At 28.5% G+C, this 16676-nt stretch overlaps 5 protein-coding genes across 5 annotated transcripts; 2 read left to right on the top strand and 3 right to left on the bottom strand. All coding sequences in view use genetic code 12, as the record gives it.

The window, feature by feature from the left end:
• Positions 1 to 350: 350 nt before the first annotated feature.
• On the bottom strand, positions 351 to 5408 carry KGF55_002706 (ATP-dependent RNA helicase; the record flags this gene model as incomplete). The annotated part of the gene is made up of 1 exon (XM_051757419.1): positions 351 to 5408. One exon carries the CDS (start codon positions 5406 to 5408, stop codon positions 351 to 353), a length of 5058 nt encoding a protein of 1685 aa, XP_051614967.1.
• Positions 5409 to 5582: 174 nt separating this feature from the next.
• On the bottom strand, positions 5583 to 6815 carry PDA1 (pyruvate dehydrogenase (acetyl-transferring) subunit E1 alpha; the record flags this gene model as incomplete). The annotated part of the gene is made up of 1 exon (XM_051757418.1): positions 5583 to 6815. The coding sequence occupies one exon, from the start codon at positions 6813 to 6815 to the stop codon at positions 5583 to 5585; it is 1233 nt and encodes a 410-aa protein (XP_051614966.1).
• A 1243-nt stretch (positions 6816 to 8058) lies between these two features.
• CST5 (Cst5p) lies at positions 8059 to 9825 on the top strand (the record flags this gene model as incomplete). The annotated part of the gene is made up of 1 exon (XM_051757417.1): positions 8059 to 9825. The coding sequence occupies one exon, from the start codon at positions 8059 to 8061 to the stop codon at positions 9823 to 9825; it is 1767 nt and encodes a 588-aa protein (XP_051614965.1).
• Positions 9826 to 10274: 449 nt separating this feature from the next.
• On the top strand, positions 10275 to 14741 carry GDB1 (bifunctional 4-alpha-glucanotransferase/amylo-alpha-1,6-glucosidase; the record flags this gene model as incomplete). Its single annotated transcript, XM_051757416.1, has 1 exon — positions 10275 to 14741. One exon carries the CDS (start codon positions 10275 to 10277, stop codon positions 14739 to 14741), a length of 4467 nt encoding a protein of 1488 aa, XP_051614964.1.
• Positions 14742 to 15516: 775 nt separating this feature from the next.
• Positions 15517 to 16620, bottom strand: DRG1 (GTP-binding protein; the record flags this gene model as incomplete). Its single annotated transcript, XM_051757415.1, has 1 exon — positions 15517 to 16620. One exon carries the CDS (start codon positions 16618 to 16620, stop codon positions 15517 to 15519), a length of 1104 nt encoding a protein of 367 aa, XP_051614963.1.
• Between the last annotated feature and the right edge of the window lie 56 nt (positions 16621 to 16676).

Below are 16676 nucleotides of genomic sequence, written 5' to 3'. Positions count from 1 at the left end.
ACTATACTTGGAACCTGAAACGTTTTAAACTAGCTACCCGTTGAAGTAGCTTATTATGATTTTGTTTTGAAAATGAAGATCAACACGCATTCGGTTTGTGGACCGACTAATAATGTTTAAACTGATTTCCAGCATCTTGACTCAAAGCCTTGACGAATTACGGTAATTGAATTCGGTTTATGTATTTCGTCAATGAAAGGGTTTTGACAGGAATAACAAGTATCGGACTGAAGTGGAAATGCTCGATATCATTTTTACATTAAAACAGAACACAACTTACCTTTTTATTCGGGGCAGTTAACTACAATGTGCATTCAAACAAGACTCAAATCAAACTATCATTCGTTGTTTTACCTTTTACTTACTTCCTTATCAACTCCTAAATAAGAATCACAAATCGCCCAACAAGTAAAATCTTCATCTGGTACTTCAAATTTAAAAGATTGTTCTAAATGTGGTAATTGAACCTTTTTGATAGCAAATAATTGATTTGTTGAAGCATTACCAATAACTAACCACCAATATTCTTCTTTACCAGTATTAGGAACAATCAAAGATTCCATCTCTTCATCTCTTTCCAAACTTATTATTAATTCTTCATCAATTTCATAGTTAAGTTTAATATTTGGATATTGATTTACAAACATAGCAACCTCATTCAAGTCATCATCCGATAGTTGTAAAACTTCATCTCTTTCATCATCTTCCAATGCCATAACATCATAGACGGTTTCAACATTATGCTCTTTACATCTTGATAAAATGTGTTCATTAAACTTCGGTATTTGCTTTAAAATCGTATCAAAAGACCAAACTTTTTGATTAATCATTTGTATAATATCCATTGCAATCATAGCATTTAACAAACCTTCACCAGATAAAACATCAATACAAGCATTTAAAATTTTGGTCAATTTTTCAATAATTGATATTTGATCTTGTTCCAATTGTTTGGGAATTTTAATTCTTGAAATATAAGCTTGAATCAATATGAATGTCTTATCAAAATCTTTCATTGGCATTTTTCGAGATATACTTTTCAAAATTGTTTCTTCACCAGTTCGGACTGGTACATGTAAAATTTTACTAATTGTCAACAAAATTTCTTTCAATTTACTTTTACCTCCAAGCTTACTTAATAAATTCAATGTATCAAATGATAAATTGTAATGTGAAGCTATCAATGCTTTATTTAAAGGTTGCATATCTTCAATAAACTCATTACTTTCTAATTCTTCTAATGTATCTTCAATTAAACCAGATAAATATTCAGAAATTCCCAATGATGAGACATTTTTCAAACCATAATAACTAGGGTTACTAATCAACCTTCTGTAAAAAAAAGTATGTGTCAAAATATCGATGCAATCTTGTCTTTCTTTTAAAAGTTTATTGACAATGCCATCTATAAAAAACTCATACATTGATGTAGCTAAAGCACTTTCAACTACTATACCAGTATTAATAAAGGAGGAATAATATTCAATCATTTCTGAGGATGTAGTAATTGAAACTTTTTTGGTGCTTTTATCAATCATATTGTATATATCAACAATACCGTAATCAACATATCCAAATTCATCTAAAATTTGTGTTCCATCAATAACCACCAATTCTGATTTAGGACAAGATAGGTCTTTTCGAGTAGTAACTAATGCATCTTGATAACTCTCCTTTACATTATTGATATTTTCAGGTGCTGTGAAAATTATACACTTTCCTTCAATTGGTCCCATTTTTGTATTAAAGTTTATTTCCTCAAGTTTTACATCTCTCTCAGAAGCAGCAAAATTAATGATATCTGTTTTTGATACGTCTAACCACAGACCCATATCACGAGCATCAATCAAGGGATATGATATACCAATAATCCTAATATCTTGAGATAAAATTTTGATTCTTGTAATTAAAAATTCATAAGTTGGTTCACTTTCAATCAAGTGTAAATCATCAAAAATAAACAATTTTATATCCTTTAAATTTTTCCATCTTCTAATAAGTCCATAGAAATGAGCAGGTGAAGAAGATATAACTCTATTACGATTGAAAATTTTAATATCTTTCTTTAAATCACCTATCAATCGAGCTCCAACTTCTTCAGAACCAATGTAAACAATTCTTCCATTGACATCATTCTCAAGAGCATCTTCAACCATTTTAGTTTTCCCATGATTTGTACCAATAAATGCATTTTCTTCAGCAGTTAAAAGATCATAGGTTGATGTCTTTTCAGTGAAAAAAGTCTTGTCTTTGGGATGTATTACATCAGTTACCAATGAACGTTTCCAAGTGCAATTAACCCATTTAGTACTTACAAATGAAACCATCAAATTTGGTAAGTCATTATTCAATACATAAAATTCAAATATTTGAGGTTGCTCATTCAACAATACTTCTTTGTATTGAATCAAATTACCATCACAGTCGTCCAAAAATAAAGCAAATGGCTCAACCCCATTGTCCCAACTAGGTATACTTTCAACTTTAATTAATAAAAATTTATCAATAGTTTGAACTGTATAATTTATATCTAATTTTGGAAATTTTTTCATATACTCACCAATTTGATTTCCTTTAAGATTTAAAATTTCAGCTAATTCCTCAGTGGGTAAATTAAAGTATTGATACCATGGTAAATGTGATGATTCAGAAGCTTTTATTATAAAGTTAGGTGCTGATAATTGTCTCAAAGGAGAATCACTAATCCATAGTCGATTTTTCACCATTTTTGATAAATTTAATATAATCTTAGCTAATGAAGACCATTTCTTGTTAATTGCAATTTCATAAAGTGCGTGTAATAATCTATCAGCTGATTGTTTAATATATATCATATCAGAGACCAAAGCATATCCTTCCAAACTCAATCTGGAGATATAAGTTTGTAACAAAATGTTAACTTTAGCTAAAGGTTCAGTGGGTAATTCTTTAATTGGTATAGGACATTGTTCCATTAATTTGTTTATTTCTATTCTTTCTTCCCTTCTCACTGGTATAAATTGAAACTCATCAGAATGAGAAAAAACTCTAATTACATCACTTTCTGTATGCCATGATTTCAATAAATTGTTATATTTACTAATTGTTTCATAACTGATGTAGTGATAAGAAGCAATTTTTCCTAATTGAGTAGGACTAACTTTGTCTTTTTCACATAAAATCAACCCATGTTGAAATAAGACTGTGAAGGCTGCATGTATCAAATTCAATCTATCAGGATGATCTTTTACAAACAAATATGTATAACCCAACCAATCAATACCATCTTCGAGTGATTTTATTGTACCAGCAACAATTTCAGCATTGACATTATCAATTAATTTGGTCATCAATTGTGACTCAATTGGATATTGTTGATTCAAAACAGCTAGATAATATTGAATTTTGTCTTGTGTTGTTATAATAATACCTTCACCATTCTTATCATATCTAGGTCTACCAGCTCTACCAAGCATTTGAAAAATATCTTGTGGTGATAATTGAGTCCATCCACCTAATTCTGGTGAATAAATTTCAGTTCCTTTTATTATGACGGTATGAGCAGGTAAATTAACACCCCAAGCTAAAGTAGCAGTAGAAACAAGTCCTTTTAAATGACCTTGAGCAAAAAGATCTTCAACTAAAGTTCTATCTTCTTTAGTTAAACCAGCATGATGAATACCAAAACCAGCTACCATAATTTTACGAAGTTTATTATTACTAACTCTTTCACTTTCTTGTAGTAGTATTTCTTTTGATGTTTCATTTATATAATCATTACTAATAGTATCAACTAAATATTCAGCAGTTGTAAATGTTTCATTTCTCAGATGGACAAATATTATAAGTTGTTGATTTTGTTCTAATACATTTAAAGTTTGATCATAACAAGCTTCATTCATTGCTGTTTTTTTCTTAACTGCATTTTGTTCCTTTATACCAAAAAACTTTTGTTCCAAAGGACATGGTCGATAATTAGAATCAAAATAAAAAACACCATTTTCTCCAGCTTCAATAAATTTTGCTACATCTTGATAATTAGGTAATGTTGCTGATAACCCAACAATTCTTACATCATCTCCACTTCGTAGTACCCTTGATACAATACCTTCCAACACTGGACCTCTTTGATCATGCAATAGATGAATTTCATCAATAATAATTAATTTTACCAATTTTATATATTCATGATTTTTTCTAGTAATAATATCCCATTTTTCTGGGGTTGTAACAATTACATTTGTTTCTTGTATTTGTTTCAATGATAATGATGAATCACCGGTCAATTCATTCACAATTAATCCATATACTGAAGTCAATCTTCTTTGAAACTCTCTCATTTGTTCTTGTACCAATGCTTTCAAAGGTGCTATATAAACAATTTTAAATTCATCTTTCCGTATATGATTACTTCTATAATTATCGATAGTTCTTAACATCGTCAACATTGCAACATTTGTTTTACCTGCACCAGTCGGAGCACAAATCAATAAATTTTCATCACTTTCAAAAGCCATGGGGAAAATTTTAGATTGAATTTTATTAAATGTAGTAGTTTCATTGCTTGGAAAAACTTCTCTTGCCCATTCTGGTAATTTCGTAATTGGTAATAATTCAATTTCTTCTGTTGGTGTAGTATTTGGTGGAATTGTAATAATGTCATATTTCGGTAGTTTTTCTTGAAAAGTTCCTTTCGGTAATGCAACTTTTAAATCATTTTCATAAGTCTCGGGTATTTTTCTACTTTGTAGTCGTTTTATAGTAGTTTGAATATCTATGTAGTCTAGTATCAAATAAGTTAAATTCATTTCCTGCATTTCTTTAAATAAATCTTCTCTGTTTTCCGTTTGTAATCTTTTTGAAAATACTATTCTCCATCTATTGTCGATGATAGTTTGAAAGTCTCCTGTAAGATGTCGAAGTTCACTATTTAGTTTTGAATCAGACATAGTTTTATTTTGCAATAAATTATAAATCTCATCTGCTCTTTCTTCACTCAGTAAATTTCTCCAATCAAATGTTTTTACATTATTTCCCTCCTCTTCAAATTCATGCTCGGATTCAATTTCTTCAACTTCCTCATCCTCATCTTCTGACTCATTTATCTCAACTGCTACAACATCAGTTTCGTCAGATGATTTATGTTTTGATAAAATGTTTTGGTATTGAATTGCTAGATTTATCAAATCACTTAATTCTTCATTTTGAATAGATATGTTTAGTATTTGATTAATCTCCGATCTTTTCGTCGTTATTTGAATATTTGAACTTAATAATTCTAGTAGTACTTCAACAGCAGAATTTATGACTTCAGGTGATGAATCTAATAAATGATTCCGTATTTTATCTAAAAATATATCATATATATTGTCTAACTCATTGTGATTTTGACTTTGGTCCCTATTTATCTCCTGCTCTTCATATTTCATTATATATGATGATAGTAATATGAATGGTTGTAAATAAATTAAAGTAAACATAAAAAATCCGATGTTTCAAATAAACTGCGCGCGGAAATTGTTAAAAGAGATAAGTTAATACAACCTAATATTTCAATCGTTATCTGAATATATATTAATATTACTTACATTAATTCATTTAATTTAATAAACTTTATTTAAGAAATCTTTCTTTGAAAAATCCCAAGAATCATCAGAAATTCTTCCTCTTAAAACTGGAATCTCGCTACCTGGAACATAAACATCTTCGAATAAAATATCCATTTTAGCTTCTGGTGGTGGATCAGCTTCAGCAGCTGCAACTTGTTCATCAACATATTTTCTTGCTGCTTTATCATATGATTTAATTTCATCTTCGGTTGCAATATTTTTTTCCAATAATACAGCTTTTAATCCTGCAATTGGATCATTTCTTGATCTCATATGTTGAACTTCTTCTCTTGTTCTATAAGTAGTACCTGGATCAGACATTGAATGTCCACCATATCTATAAGTCTCATACTCTAATACTAATGGTCCATTACCTTGAGTAGCCCAATCTTTTGCAAATTTAGAACCTTGATAAGTTGCTAAAACATCCATACCATTAATTTTTAAACCTGGAATATATTGACCTCTTTTATAATATTCAGTCATTGCTGAACTTCTTGCTGCTGAAGTACCCATACCATATTTATTATTCTCACAACAAAAAATTACTGGTAAATTCCATAATTTTGCCATATTATAAGCTTCAAAAACTTGACCTTGATTTGATGCACCATCACCATACAAATCAAAACAAACAGCTTTTTCACCTTTATATTTATGAGAAAATGCTAATCCAGCACCTAATGGAACTTGAGCTCCAACAATACCATTACCACCATAAAATCCTGGAGCAAACATATGCATAGATCCACCTTTACCATATGAAATACCTGATCTTCTTCCCATTAATTCTGCTAATACAGATTTTACTGAAGCACCTCTCATATGTGCAAATCCATGACATCTATATGATGTAATAACAGTATCTTGTTTACTAATAGCATTTTCAATACCAACTGCTATAGCTTCTTGACCAACTGATAAATGACAAAATCCTCTTATTTTTTTGGCTTTATATAATGCATCTGCTGCCATTTCCATTCTTCTTATTACAATCATATCTTTATACATTTTTAATAAAGTTTCTTTTTCAGTTTCAAATTCTAAAGAAGGAATTTCTAAGTTATAACCTTCAAATGATGATTCTGGTAAAGTAAGTGAAACTAAATCTGAACCATCTTTAACTGATGGTTCAGTTGCCATAGATCTTTTGAGTACATTGAGTGACTTTGAGCGTGTTGAATTCATCAACTGTCTTGTAGTTGATGCATTGACAATACGACTCATCTTGTGGATGGATTGAATTATATTTGTTGTTGTTTGGTTGGTGGTGATGAATTGATTATATTGTAGTATTGAAAATTAAAGTCCGGTTTCTCTTCTCTTTCTTTATTATCTTTTTGAACTTTAAAAATTGAAATTTTCGGTAACAAAATTAAATGGTTGACAGTATTCCGTTTTTAAATAATTAAGTACGGTCGGTGATTAATTTCCGGATATTTTTAGAGAAATCTTTCTTACAATCGACTAGGATTTACAAACGAATTTATCAAAGTTTCAAACAGACTTTGTCACTCAAAAGCATTAATATGTTCAAGCCATAAATTGTTTCATTGAATCATAAATGCCATTTTAAAAACATATATTAAAATTTTAGTTAGAGACAAAATATTTATTGTGCTAGTTCGTTAGAAAAGTATTAACATCAATATTAAATCAATACTAGTTGAGCCCGTAGAAGTTTAACCGCAATCAATTGAAACAGTACTATCTAATAAAATCGAGTCATTAGTAGAGGCATATGCTGAACCATTAGAACCAATATAACCATATTCCAATCTTCAGAATCAAAATTAGTTAAACCTTAGAGCCATTTGAAAATTAGTTTAAACCTTTGAGCCAGGTTCACTAATTTAGGCTCAACCAAATTTGATTCCAAAGATTGGAAGTGGAATAATAATTCAATTAGTTCAACATATTGATGCTAGTAATGACCCATGATGTAAGCATCAACCAATTTAAAATACTCAACATCTACTAATTAATATAAAAAATTCAACATCAATCAATAAACGACGGTTGAACATCGTGATCACATGATAAAAACCTGGAGTTTGAAGTACTTTTTTTAGTAAAATTTCCTATGAACAAACATCATCTTTTTATAAGATTTAGCTGATTCCTATATTTGACTCATCAATATGAACATAAAGATTTTTTATAATTCCAATTAGATGAATTCAAATTTTTCCCCTGATTAAAATTTTTTGTTTACTCTCCACCACAAATGATGAGGCTCATTAAAATAATTTCCTAATTAAAAATCTTGAAACAAATTAAATTAATTTTTTCTTATGTTAAGTTAATTTATCGTCTAAATAGTAATAATCATAAATGAAATTATAAAAAGGGATAATTATTGAAAAACCTGATAAGCAACACACATAGTTTATTCAGCGTTTTTGATATCAAAACCAACAACATCCATACATTACCACGTACCAATAACATTCAAATCATCACGTTAACCATGAAATCATTCACTTCATCTTCATCTAATATATCATCATATTCATCAACAAATTCACCTTCTCATTTACAATCTTCACCTTCACCATCAAGAAAAAATTGGAAAGCAATACTACGACCAAATAAACACAAACTGGGAAATATCATTAATACAAATATCAATACTAATAATATTTCAGATTATGATTATAGTTTAGCTTCATCAAAATTATTTCCAACTTTATCAATACAAGAATCATCAAATAATAATAAATCACCAATTTCAAATATTTCAACTCCAACTTTTGATAATAATATAAATTATAAAACTCCAAATACATCACCAATAAAATTAAATTCTAGTCCAAGAAATCAATTTTTACCAAATAAAGATCCATTTGATTTTGGAGAACTAAATCAATCATCACAAATTCAGATGGATGGATTAAATATATCATTTGCAAATATTTTAAATAATAATAGTCCACAAATTAAACAAGAAACAAAATTAGAAAGTCCAGAAAGTTTGAAAAGTAATAGAAGTAATTTTTCACAAACAACTTCACCTTCACCAGTAGTAATAGAAAATAATTGTTTTATATGTTCAGAATTATTACTGAATGTATTTCAAAGTGAAAGAGTATTAAAATTAAATTGTGGAGATTCTGTTCATTATGAATGTTTTAAAATTATGTTTTCAAAGGAATTAGAAGAAGTTGATAGTAAAAATAAAATTATAAAATTATCAAGCTTATGTAATGGTAATATTTGTAAAGGAGAATATACCATAGAAATAGATAATAAAAAGTTAAACTTAATGTCAAGAAGATCATCATCATTAACACCAAAAAGACCAGCTCCTGCACAACCTAAAAGAAATCTGGAAATTAAACAAAGTATTAATTTTGAGGCATTAAAATCTACATTAAATGATGTTCAAAGAAAACCAAGTCTGAAAAGAGATTCAATGATTAAATTAAAATCACTGAGACAAAATTCTATAAAAAGAGAATTGCTGAAACTGAAAAGAGATACTAGTGATTTTAGCTTGAGATCAGTTTCACCTGTTACTACAATTTCAACAATAATGACTGAAACTTATAATCCAAATGATTTTGATGATGGAGAAATCGAAAATATTATAAATCAATTAATTAAATTTTTATTAGATAATTGTCCAAATTTTAATTTATCTAAATTATCTACATTAGGTAAATTAAGAGTAGCAGATCAATTACAAATTAAAATTAATAATAATTTTTTAATTAATTATTGTTATTTATTTGAAAATTTTATGATAATATGGAATGAAACACAACCAATTTATTTTTCAATGAAAGAAACTAAAATAATTTCAAAAGGTTCAATAATAACAATACAAAATCCTGAAAATTCCATATCAATTAAATCAGAAATAAATTATATTATTGAAAAATGGGCTATTGCTTTAATGGATTTAAATTTAGAATTACCAGGAAGTAAAATTACAAATACAATACTTTTAAAACCAAAATTACCAATTTCTGAACGTAATTCAATGGGGGAAAGTATTTTCATAGATCGACCAAAAAGTTTAAATTTTAAATTATTAGATACAGTTGAATCAAATAATAATAATTCAGATAATAATTCAGATGCTAATTCAGATATTAATTCAGACGTAGATTCAGATATTGATTCAGATGATGAAATTATTAAAAATGTTCTAAAAGATAAAAAACAAAAGCCAATTATTGATTTACAAGATTTACAAAATTTAATATTGGAAATTGATGAAGCAATGTTTTAATAATTTTTCACATCCATAGTTCACCTAGACCTTATTCAAAATTAATACATTTAAAAGACAGTTTCATTATCTATTTTGTGTAATAGAATTAAAATTTGTGTTTCATCCTCGTAAATTTTATATTGTAGTTTTTCAACCCCACATATATAATAGTAGTGCTACATTAGCGCAAACTACCCTAGTTTACTTCGATGATCGGATTGATGAAGAAGAGGCATATAACGGAACAGCGTCTTCTCTTTTTTTCATCAATTGTTTGCTCACTAAGTTTTCCGCTTGATATATGAAAACTTTGTATAATTTCTTCGGACTAAATTTGATCGGAAAATTAGAATCACAAAGTTAATTAATGTAAGTAGCAATCAATTATCAAAACTCAGAAATTTTTCAACTTTAAAAGTAATACTTTTTTACAACCAATACCACCAATTGAACAACCAAAGTCATATATGGATCAAACTATCTTATTCAGGTTATCAAATCTTGGAACACCAGTAAATAATGAAAATATAAATAATGGAGTTTTAAGTTTACCTTCAAATGATTATCCTAAAGATTATAAACCAGGTGATATTATATTTAATTTACAATTTCAATTAAATGCTGCGAGTAAAGTTTCAAGAAATGGAAAATTTTATATAAATGTTCCAAATTCATATGATGAAGAATTTGATAGATATAAATATAGAGAAATTCCTATTGATTCATCTTTCCATGAAGATATTAAAATTGAAATTCCAATATATAAACCAGGTGCTTACAACTACTATATAAAATATGAAGATGAAAAAGGAGAACAGACCACAGAGAAATATTATTTCAATGTTCCACCGCATTTATCAATAAATGGACAATTTGTTCCATTTAATGATATAAATGTTGAAACAGTAATATCAAAATGGATTGGATCATATGATCGTTGGCCAACAATTTTTAAAAATATTAAGGAAAAGGGTTATAATATGATTCATTTCACACCGTTACAAGAAAGAGGAGAATCAAATTCTCCATATTCCATATATGATCAATTAAAATGGGATCCAACAATATTTGGTAAAGATGAAAAAGATGCAACTAAAAAAATTCATAAAGTTCTAAATGATAATGAATTATTAAGTTTAACTGATGTTGTATGGAATCATACTGCAAATAATTCTGAATGGTTAAAAGATGCACCAGATTCTGGTTATAATCAAGATACTGCACCACATTTAATACCAGCAATTGAATTGGATGAAGCACTTTTAAAATTTAGTGAAAATTTAAATCAATATGATTTACCAACATCTATAAAGAATGAATCTGATTTAAGTCAAATTGTTTCCAAAATAAAACCAGAAGTATTAGATAAATTAAAATTATGGCAATTTTATGTATTCGATAGAGAACAAACATTAAATGAAGTTGAAAAATCAGAAACTTCAGATATTGATGTCTCCAACATTGATAAAAACGATTTAAAACAAATTTCATCATTTATATTAAATGATCAAAAACCAAAATTAGGTAAAAGATTTGAAAATAAATTAAACATTAAAAGATTTTCATCAACTTTAAACAAGTTATTTGGTAACACAAACAAAGCTGGAGAAATTATTGATATTTTGAATGAACCATTATACGCTGAATATGATGATGATTTAAAAACTATTCAACAACAAATAGGAGATAGAATTAAATTTTTAAGATTAGATGATAATGGACCAAAATTGGGAGAAATTACCAAAAAGCATCCATTAACTGAACCATATTTTACTAGATTCACAGATAACTCAGGTAAAAAACAAGCATTAGCAAATAATGGATGGATTTGGGGTGGAAATCCACTAGTTGATTTTGCATCGGACAAATCAAAAGCTTATTTAAGAAGAGAAGTTATAGTATGGGGAGATTGTGTTAAATTAAGATATGGATCAAAATATGAAGATTCCCCCCAATTATGGGATAGAATGATTGAATACACCAAAGAATCAGCAAAAGTATTTAATGGTTTTAGAATTGATAATTGTCATAGTACTCCATTACATGTTGGAGAAAGATTATTAGATGAAGCAAGAAAAATAAATCCAAATTTATATGTTATTGCAGAATTATTTTCTGGTTCAGAAGAAATGGATAAAATATTTGTTGAAAGATTATCTATAAATTCATTAGTTAGAGAAGCAATGCAAGCTTGGAGTGTTGGAGAATTATCAAGTTTAGTTCATAAACATGGTGGTAGACCAATTGGTTCATTAACTTGGTTACCATTAAGTGAATTTTCATATCCTGCAACAAAAGAACCAACAACAAGAGGTGGTTATACAGAATTAGAAATTCCAAAAGTTTTAACAAGTTCTGCACCTCATGCTATATTTATGGATTGTACTCATGATAATGAAATGCCAGCTCAAAAAAGAACTGTTGAAGATACTTTACCAAATGCTGCATTAGTTGCATTTTGTTCTTCTGCAATTGGTTCCGTCTATGGTTATGATGAATGTTATCCTCATATTCTTGATGTTGTTAATGAAGATAGATTATATAGTTTAAATGATTCAAATGGAATTGGTAAAGTGAAATCAAAATTATATAAAATAAGAAATGATTTAGCAAAAGAAAGTGAAGATATTGCACGTGATCATGAAATGTATATTCATCATGAAGGTCAATATATAACAATTCAAAGATATAATGCAAGAACTGGTAAAGGTTGGTTTTTAATTGCAAGATCTAAATTTCATCCAAATGAAACTGAACAAATTTTATCACCTTCAACATTAGGAGGTACTAAAGTTAAACATGAATTTAGTTATACTTTGAAAAAAACTGGTGAATATGAATCAAATAAAGAATATCTTACAGGTATACCTGTTAAAGTTGAAGAAATAGAAGAACCAAAAGTTGATTATGAAAATGGAGATAGTATAATTCATGTAAATTCTACATTTGTTCCTGGTTCAATATCAGTTTTTTCAACAGAAATTCCAGGTGTTGATATATCATTAGATAATTATGTCAAAGAAGGAGCAATTGAAGCATCATTAGATTTAGATTTATATGACTTAAATGCATTATTATATAAGAGTTCCCCAGAAGAATTAGATGCAAGTGAAGGTAAAGAAGATGTTTATAATATTCCAAATTATGGTAAATTAGTTTATGCAGGTTTAGAAGGTTGGCAATCAGCTTTAAAACATGTTATATGGTCTAATAATTTAGGTCATCCTATATGTGATCATTTAAGAGAAGGTTCATGGGCTTTAGATAATGTTGTTGAAAGATTAAATAAATATGTCGCTAAATCAAAAAATTTAGGTAAATTTCAAAATTGGTTAAAAGAAAGATTTAATGCTGTTAAAAAAGCTCCTTATTATTTAAGACCTCATTATTTTGCATTAATTGTTGGTATTGCATATGAAGCAGCAAGATTTAGAGTACTAAGACAATTTAGTAAACAAATTCAACAAGCTACAAATTTTGTTCAAAGTTTAGCATTAACTTCAGTTCAAATGGTTGGGTTTATGAATAATACTTCTTTAGTTCCCAATAAATCAGTTCCTTGTTTAGCTGCAGGATTACCACATTTTAGTAATGATTATATGAGATGTTGGGGTAGAGATGTATTTATATCATTTAGAGGATTATTAATAGTACCTGAAAGAAATGAAGATGCAAAACAACATATTTTGGGATTTGCTAAAACTTTAAAACATGGATTAATTCCAAATTTATTAGATGCTGGTAGAAATCCAAGATATAATGCAAGAGATGCAGTTTGGTTTTTCTTACAAGCAATACAAGAATATGTTATAAATGTTCCAAATGGTATTGATATATTAGATAAAAAAGTTTCAAGAAGATTTCCATTAGATGATACTTATGTACCAGTTGAAGAAGCATTTAAATATGAATCAACAATAAAAGAAATCATATATGAAATTTTTGCAAGACATGCAAAAGGTATAAAATATAGAGAACATAATGCTGGACCAAATTTAGATTCTCAAATGAAAGATGAAGGATTTAATGTCCAAGTTGGGATAGATTGGGATACAGGATTTGTTGGAGGTGGTTCACAATTGAATTGTGGTACATGGATGGATAAAATGGGAGAAAGTGAAAGAGCTCATAATAAAGGAATTCCCGGTACACCAAGAGATGGTTATGCAGTTGAATTACAAGGATTATTAAAAAGTTCATTACGTTGGGTTAATCAACTTCAAAAAGAAGGTAAATTTGATTATAAAGAAGTTGAAAAATCAAATGGTGATAAAATTTCATTAATTGAATGGGAAAAATTGTTACAAAATAATTTTGAAAAATATTATTATATACCTGAAGATTCAAAAGATGATGAGAAATATGTCATTGATCCATCGTTAGTCAATAGAAGAGGTATATATAAAGATTTATATAAAACAGGTAAACCATATGAAGATTATCAATTAAGACCAAATTTTCCAATTGCAATGTGTGTTGCACCAGAATTATTTACATCAGAATTTGCAAATATAGCAATAAATAATGCAGATAAAATAATAAGAGGTCCAGTAGGTATGAAAACTTTAGATCCATCAGATTATAATTATAGACCATATTATAATAATTCAATAGATAATGATGATTTTGCAACATCAAAAGGAAGAAATTATCATCAAGGTCCAGAATGGGTATGGAATTTTGGTTATTTTTTAAGAGCATTTTTATATTTTAAATTTCCCACCACAAATTCATTAGAATTATTTACTTTATTAAATGATAGAATTCAATATCATATAAAATGGTTAAAAGAAAGTCCATGGATAGGATTAACTGAATTAACTAATAAAGATGGTGAATTATGTAATGATTCAAGTCCTACTCAAGCTTGGAGTAGTTCTTGTTTACTTGATTTATATTATGATTTATGGAATGATAAAAGATATAAAAAGTAAAATAGACAATTGATTATAAAGTTGATAGATTATGGTATAGATTATAAATAAAATAAATAGACATTTTTATAAACAAATCTCACACGACTCTTATGGCTGCAAAAACAAAAGTATATTGCTAGGATAGTTGATTAAGAGATAAGTACAGTTCTCTGATTAAAGTTATTCCACCCGATCGGCACTAGAACCGTCTATAAAAATGAATTTGATGGTCACTTTTCGATAGTTTAATGCTAAAGACTAGGTCATCAATCGACTTAATTGGTGTGATGGCTGTATTAATTTTTAATACCGATAATTTCCGAATGACCGGTTGGTAGCAAGATCCGAATTTTGATTTGAATTTGCATCTGATATCTTTTAGGAAAGCCATAGTAACTAGATGAGTGTCTATTCAATAACACACAACACTAATTAGCAGAATGCAACTGGAGGTTGCTTACAACTTCCTGTTTATGACCGCTCAATTGATCGGAATCAAATGTCCTATCAGTCTGTGTTTTTGATAAGAGTTACTTAGAATGACTGTATGCATTATTACACAATATTACTTCTATAATAATGTTCATATCTCGTAAAAATTTAATTGAAAAAAAAAAAAAAAAAAAAAAAAAATTAAAATTTGAAGTTCGAGAGAAGATGACAAAATTAAGGAAATAGGCTATCGTCGAAACTTCGATTAAGTGGATTCAATAGACAGAGATTATGGTGGAGAATTCAGTGGAGAAGAGATTCTTGTCTCGTTTAACCTTTGTGGCTCCTATTGATTATAACATTATTTTTTCAATATAGTTATAACATCTTCGTCTTCTAATTCATGACTTAAACCAACAATTTGTGGTTGATGCTTAACTGAGGTACCATAAACTAATGCATTTCTAAAGTCCTCTACCAAAGACTTGTGGATAGAATTACAAAAATCTTCAACTGTGCATCTATCACTCCTCAAAACAACAGGTTCACTGAAATCAGGTAATTTACCTTTGGGCTTTGTGTATACTCTAACTAATTTCAATTTTGACCACATTACTTCTAACAAATCATCCAAATTCCATCCATTTGCCGAAGATATGGGAACAGCGTCGGGTATTTTGGTTAATAGATTCAATTCTTCAATTGAAAATGAATCAATTTTATTTAGCACGTAGATTGCAGGTATATATTTTCTTGCTTTATATTCAATTGCATCAATTAAATCATCAACTGTTGCGTCACATCTAAATGCAATGTTTGCACTATTTATTTTATATTCAGACATTACTGCTCTGATTTCATCATTATCCAAATGTGTTAAAGGAACAGTGTTCGTTATATTAACTCCTCCTCTTTCCTTTTTCGTTATTACAATATTTGGTGGTTCTTTATTTATCCTTATCCCCATTCCTTCTAATTCATGTTCTATTATTCTTTTATGTTGTAATGGTTTGTTGACATCAAGGACCAAAAATAATAAATTGACTGACCTGGCAACTGCAATAACTTGTTTACCTCTACCTTTACCGTCTTTTGCACCTTCTATAATTCCTGGTAAATCCAACATTTGTATTTTGGCACCTTTATATTTGATAGTTCCTGGAACAGTAGTTAAAGTTGTGAATTCATATGCAGCAGCTTCTGAATGAGTACCTGTTAACTTTGATAATAGAGTTGATTTACCAACGGATGGAAAACCCACAAACCCAACTGTAGCAACACCAGTTCTCGCAACATCAAAACCAACACCTCCTCCTCCACCACCAGAAGATCCATCTGTTAACAACTCTCTTCTTAATTTGGCCAATTTTGCTTTTAGTTGACCCAAATGAAAAGATGTTGCTTTATTCTTTTGTGTTTTGGCCATCTCATCTTCGATGGCCTTTATTTTTTCAACTGTAGTCATTTTGAATAATGTAGAGGTGTTTGATATACGAATGTATAAATCTTAGTTGATAGATG

The sequence above is a fragment of the Candida pseudojiufengensis genome, assembly GCF_024610245.1.
Source record: "Candida pseudojiufengensis strain CBS 10847 chromosome Unknown scaffold5, whole genome shotgun sequence".
In the NCBI taxonomy this organism is placed as follows: Eukaryota; Fungi; Ascomycota; class Pichiomycetes; order Serinales; family Debaryomycetaceae; genus Lodderomyces; species Lodderomyces pseudojiufengensis.
Note: the sequence above shows the minus strand (reverse complement) of the source record. Positions and strands in the feature narration are given on the sequence as shown.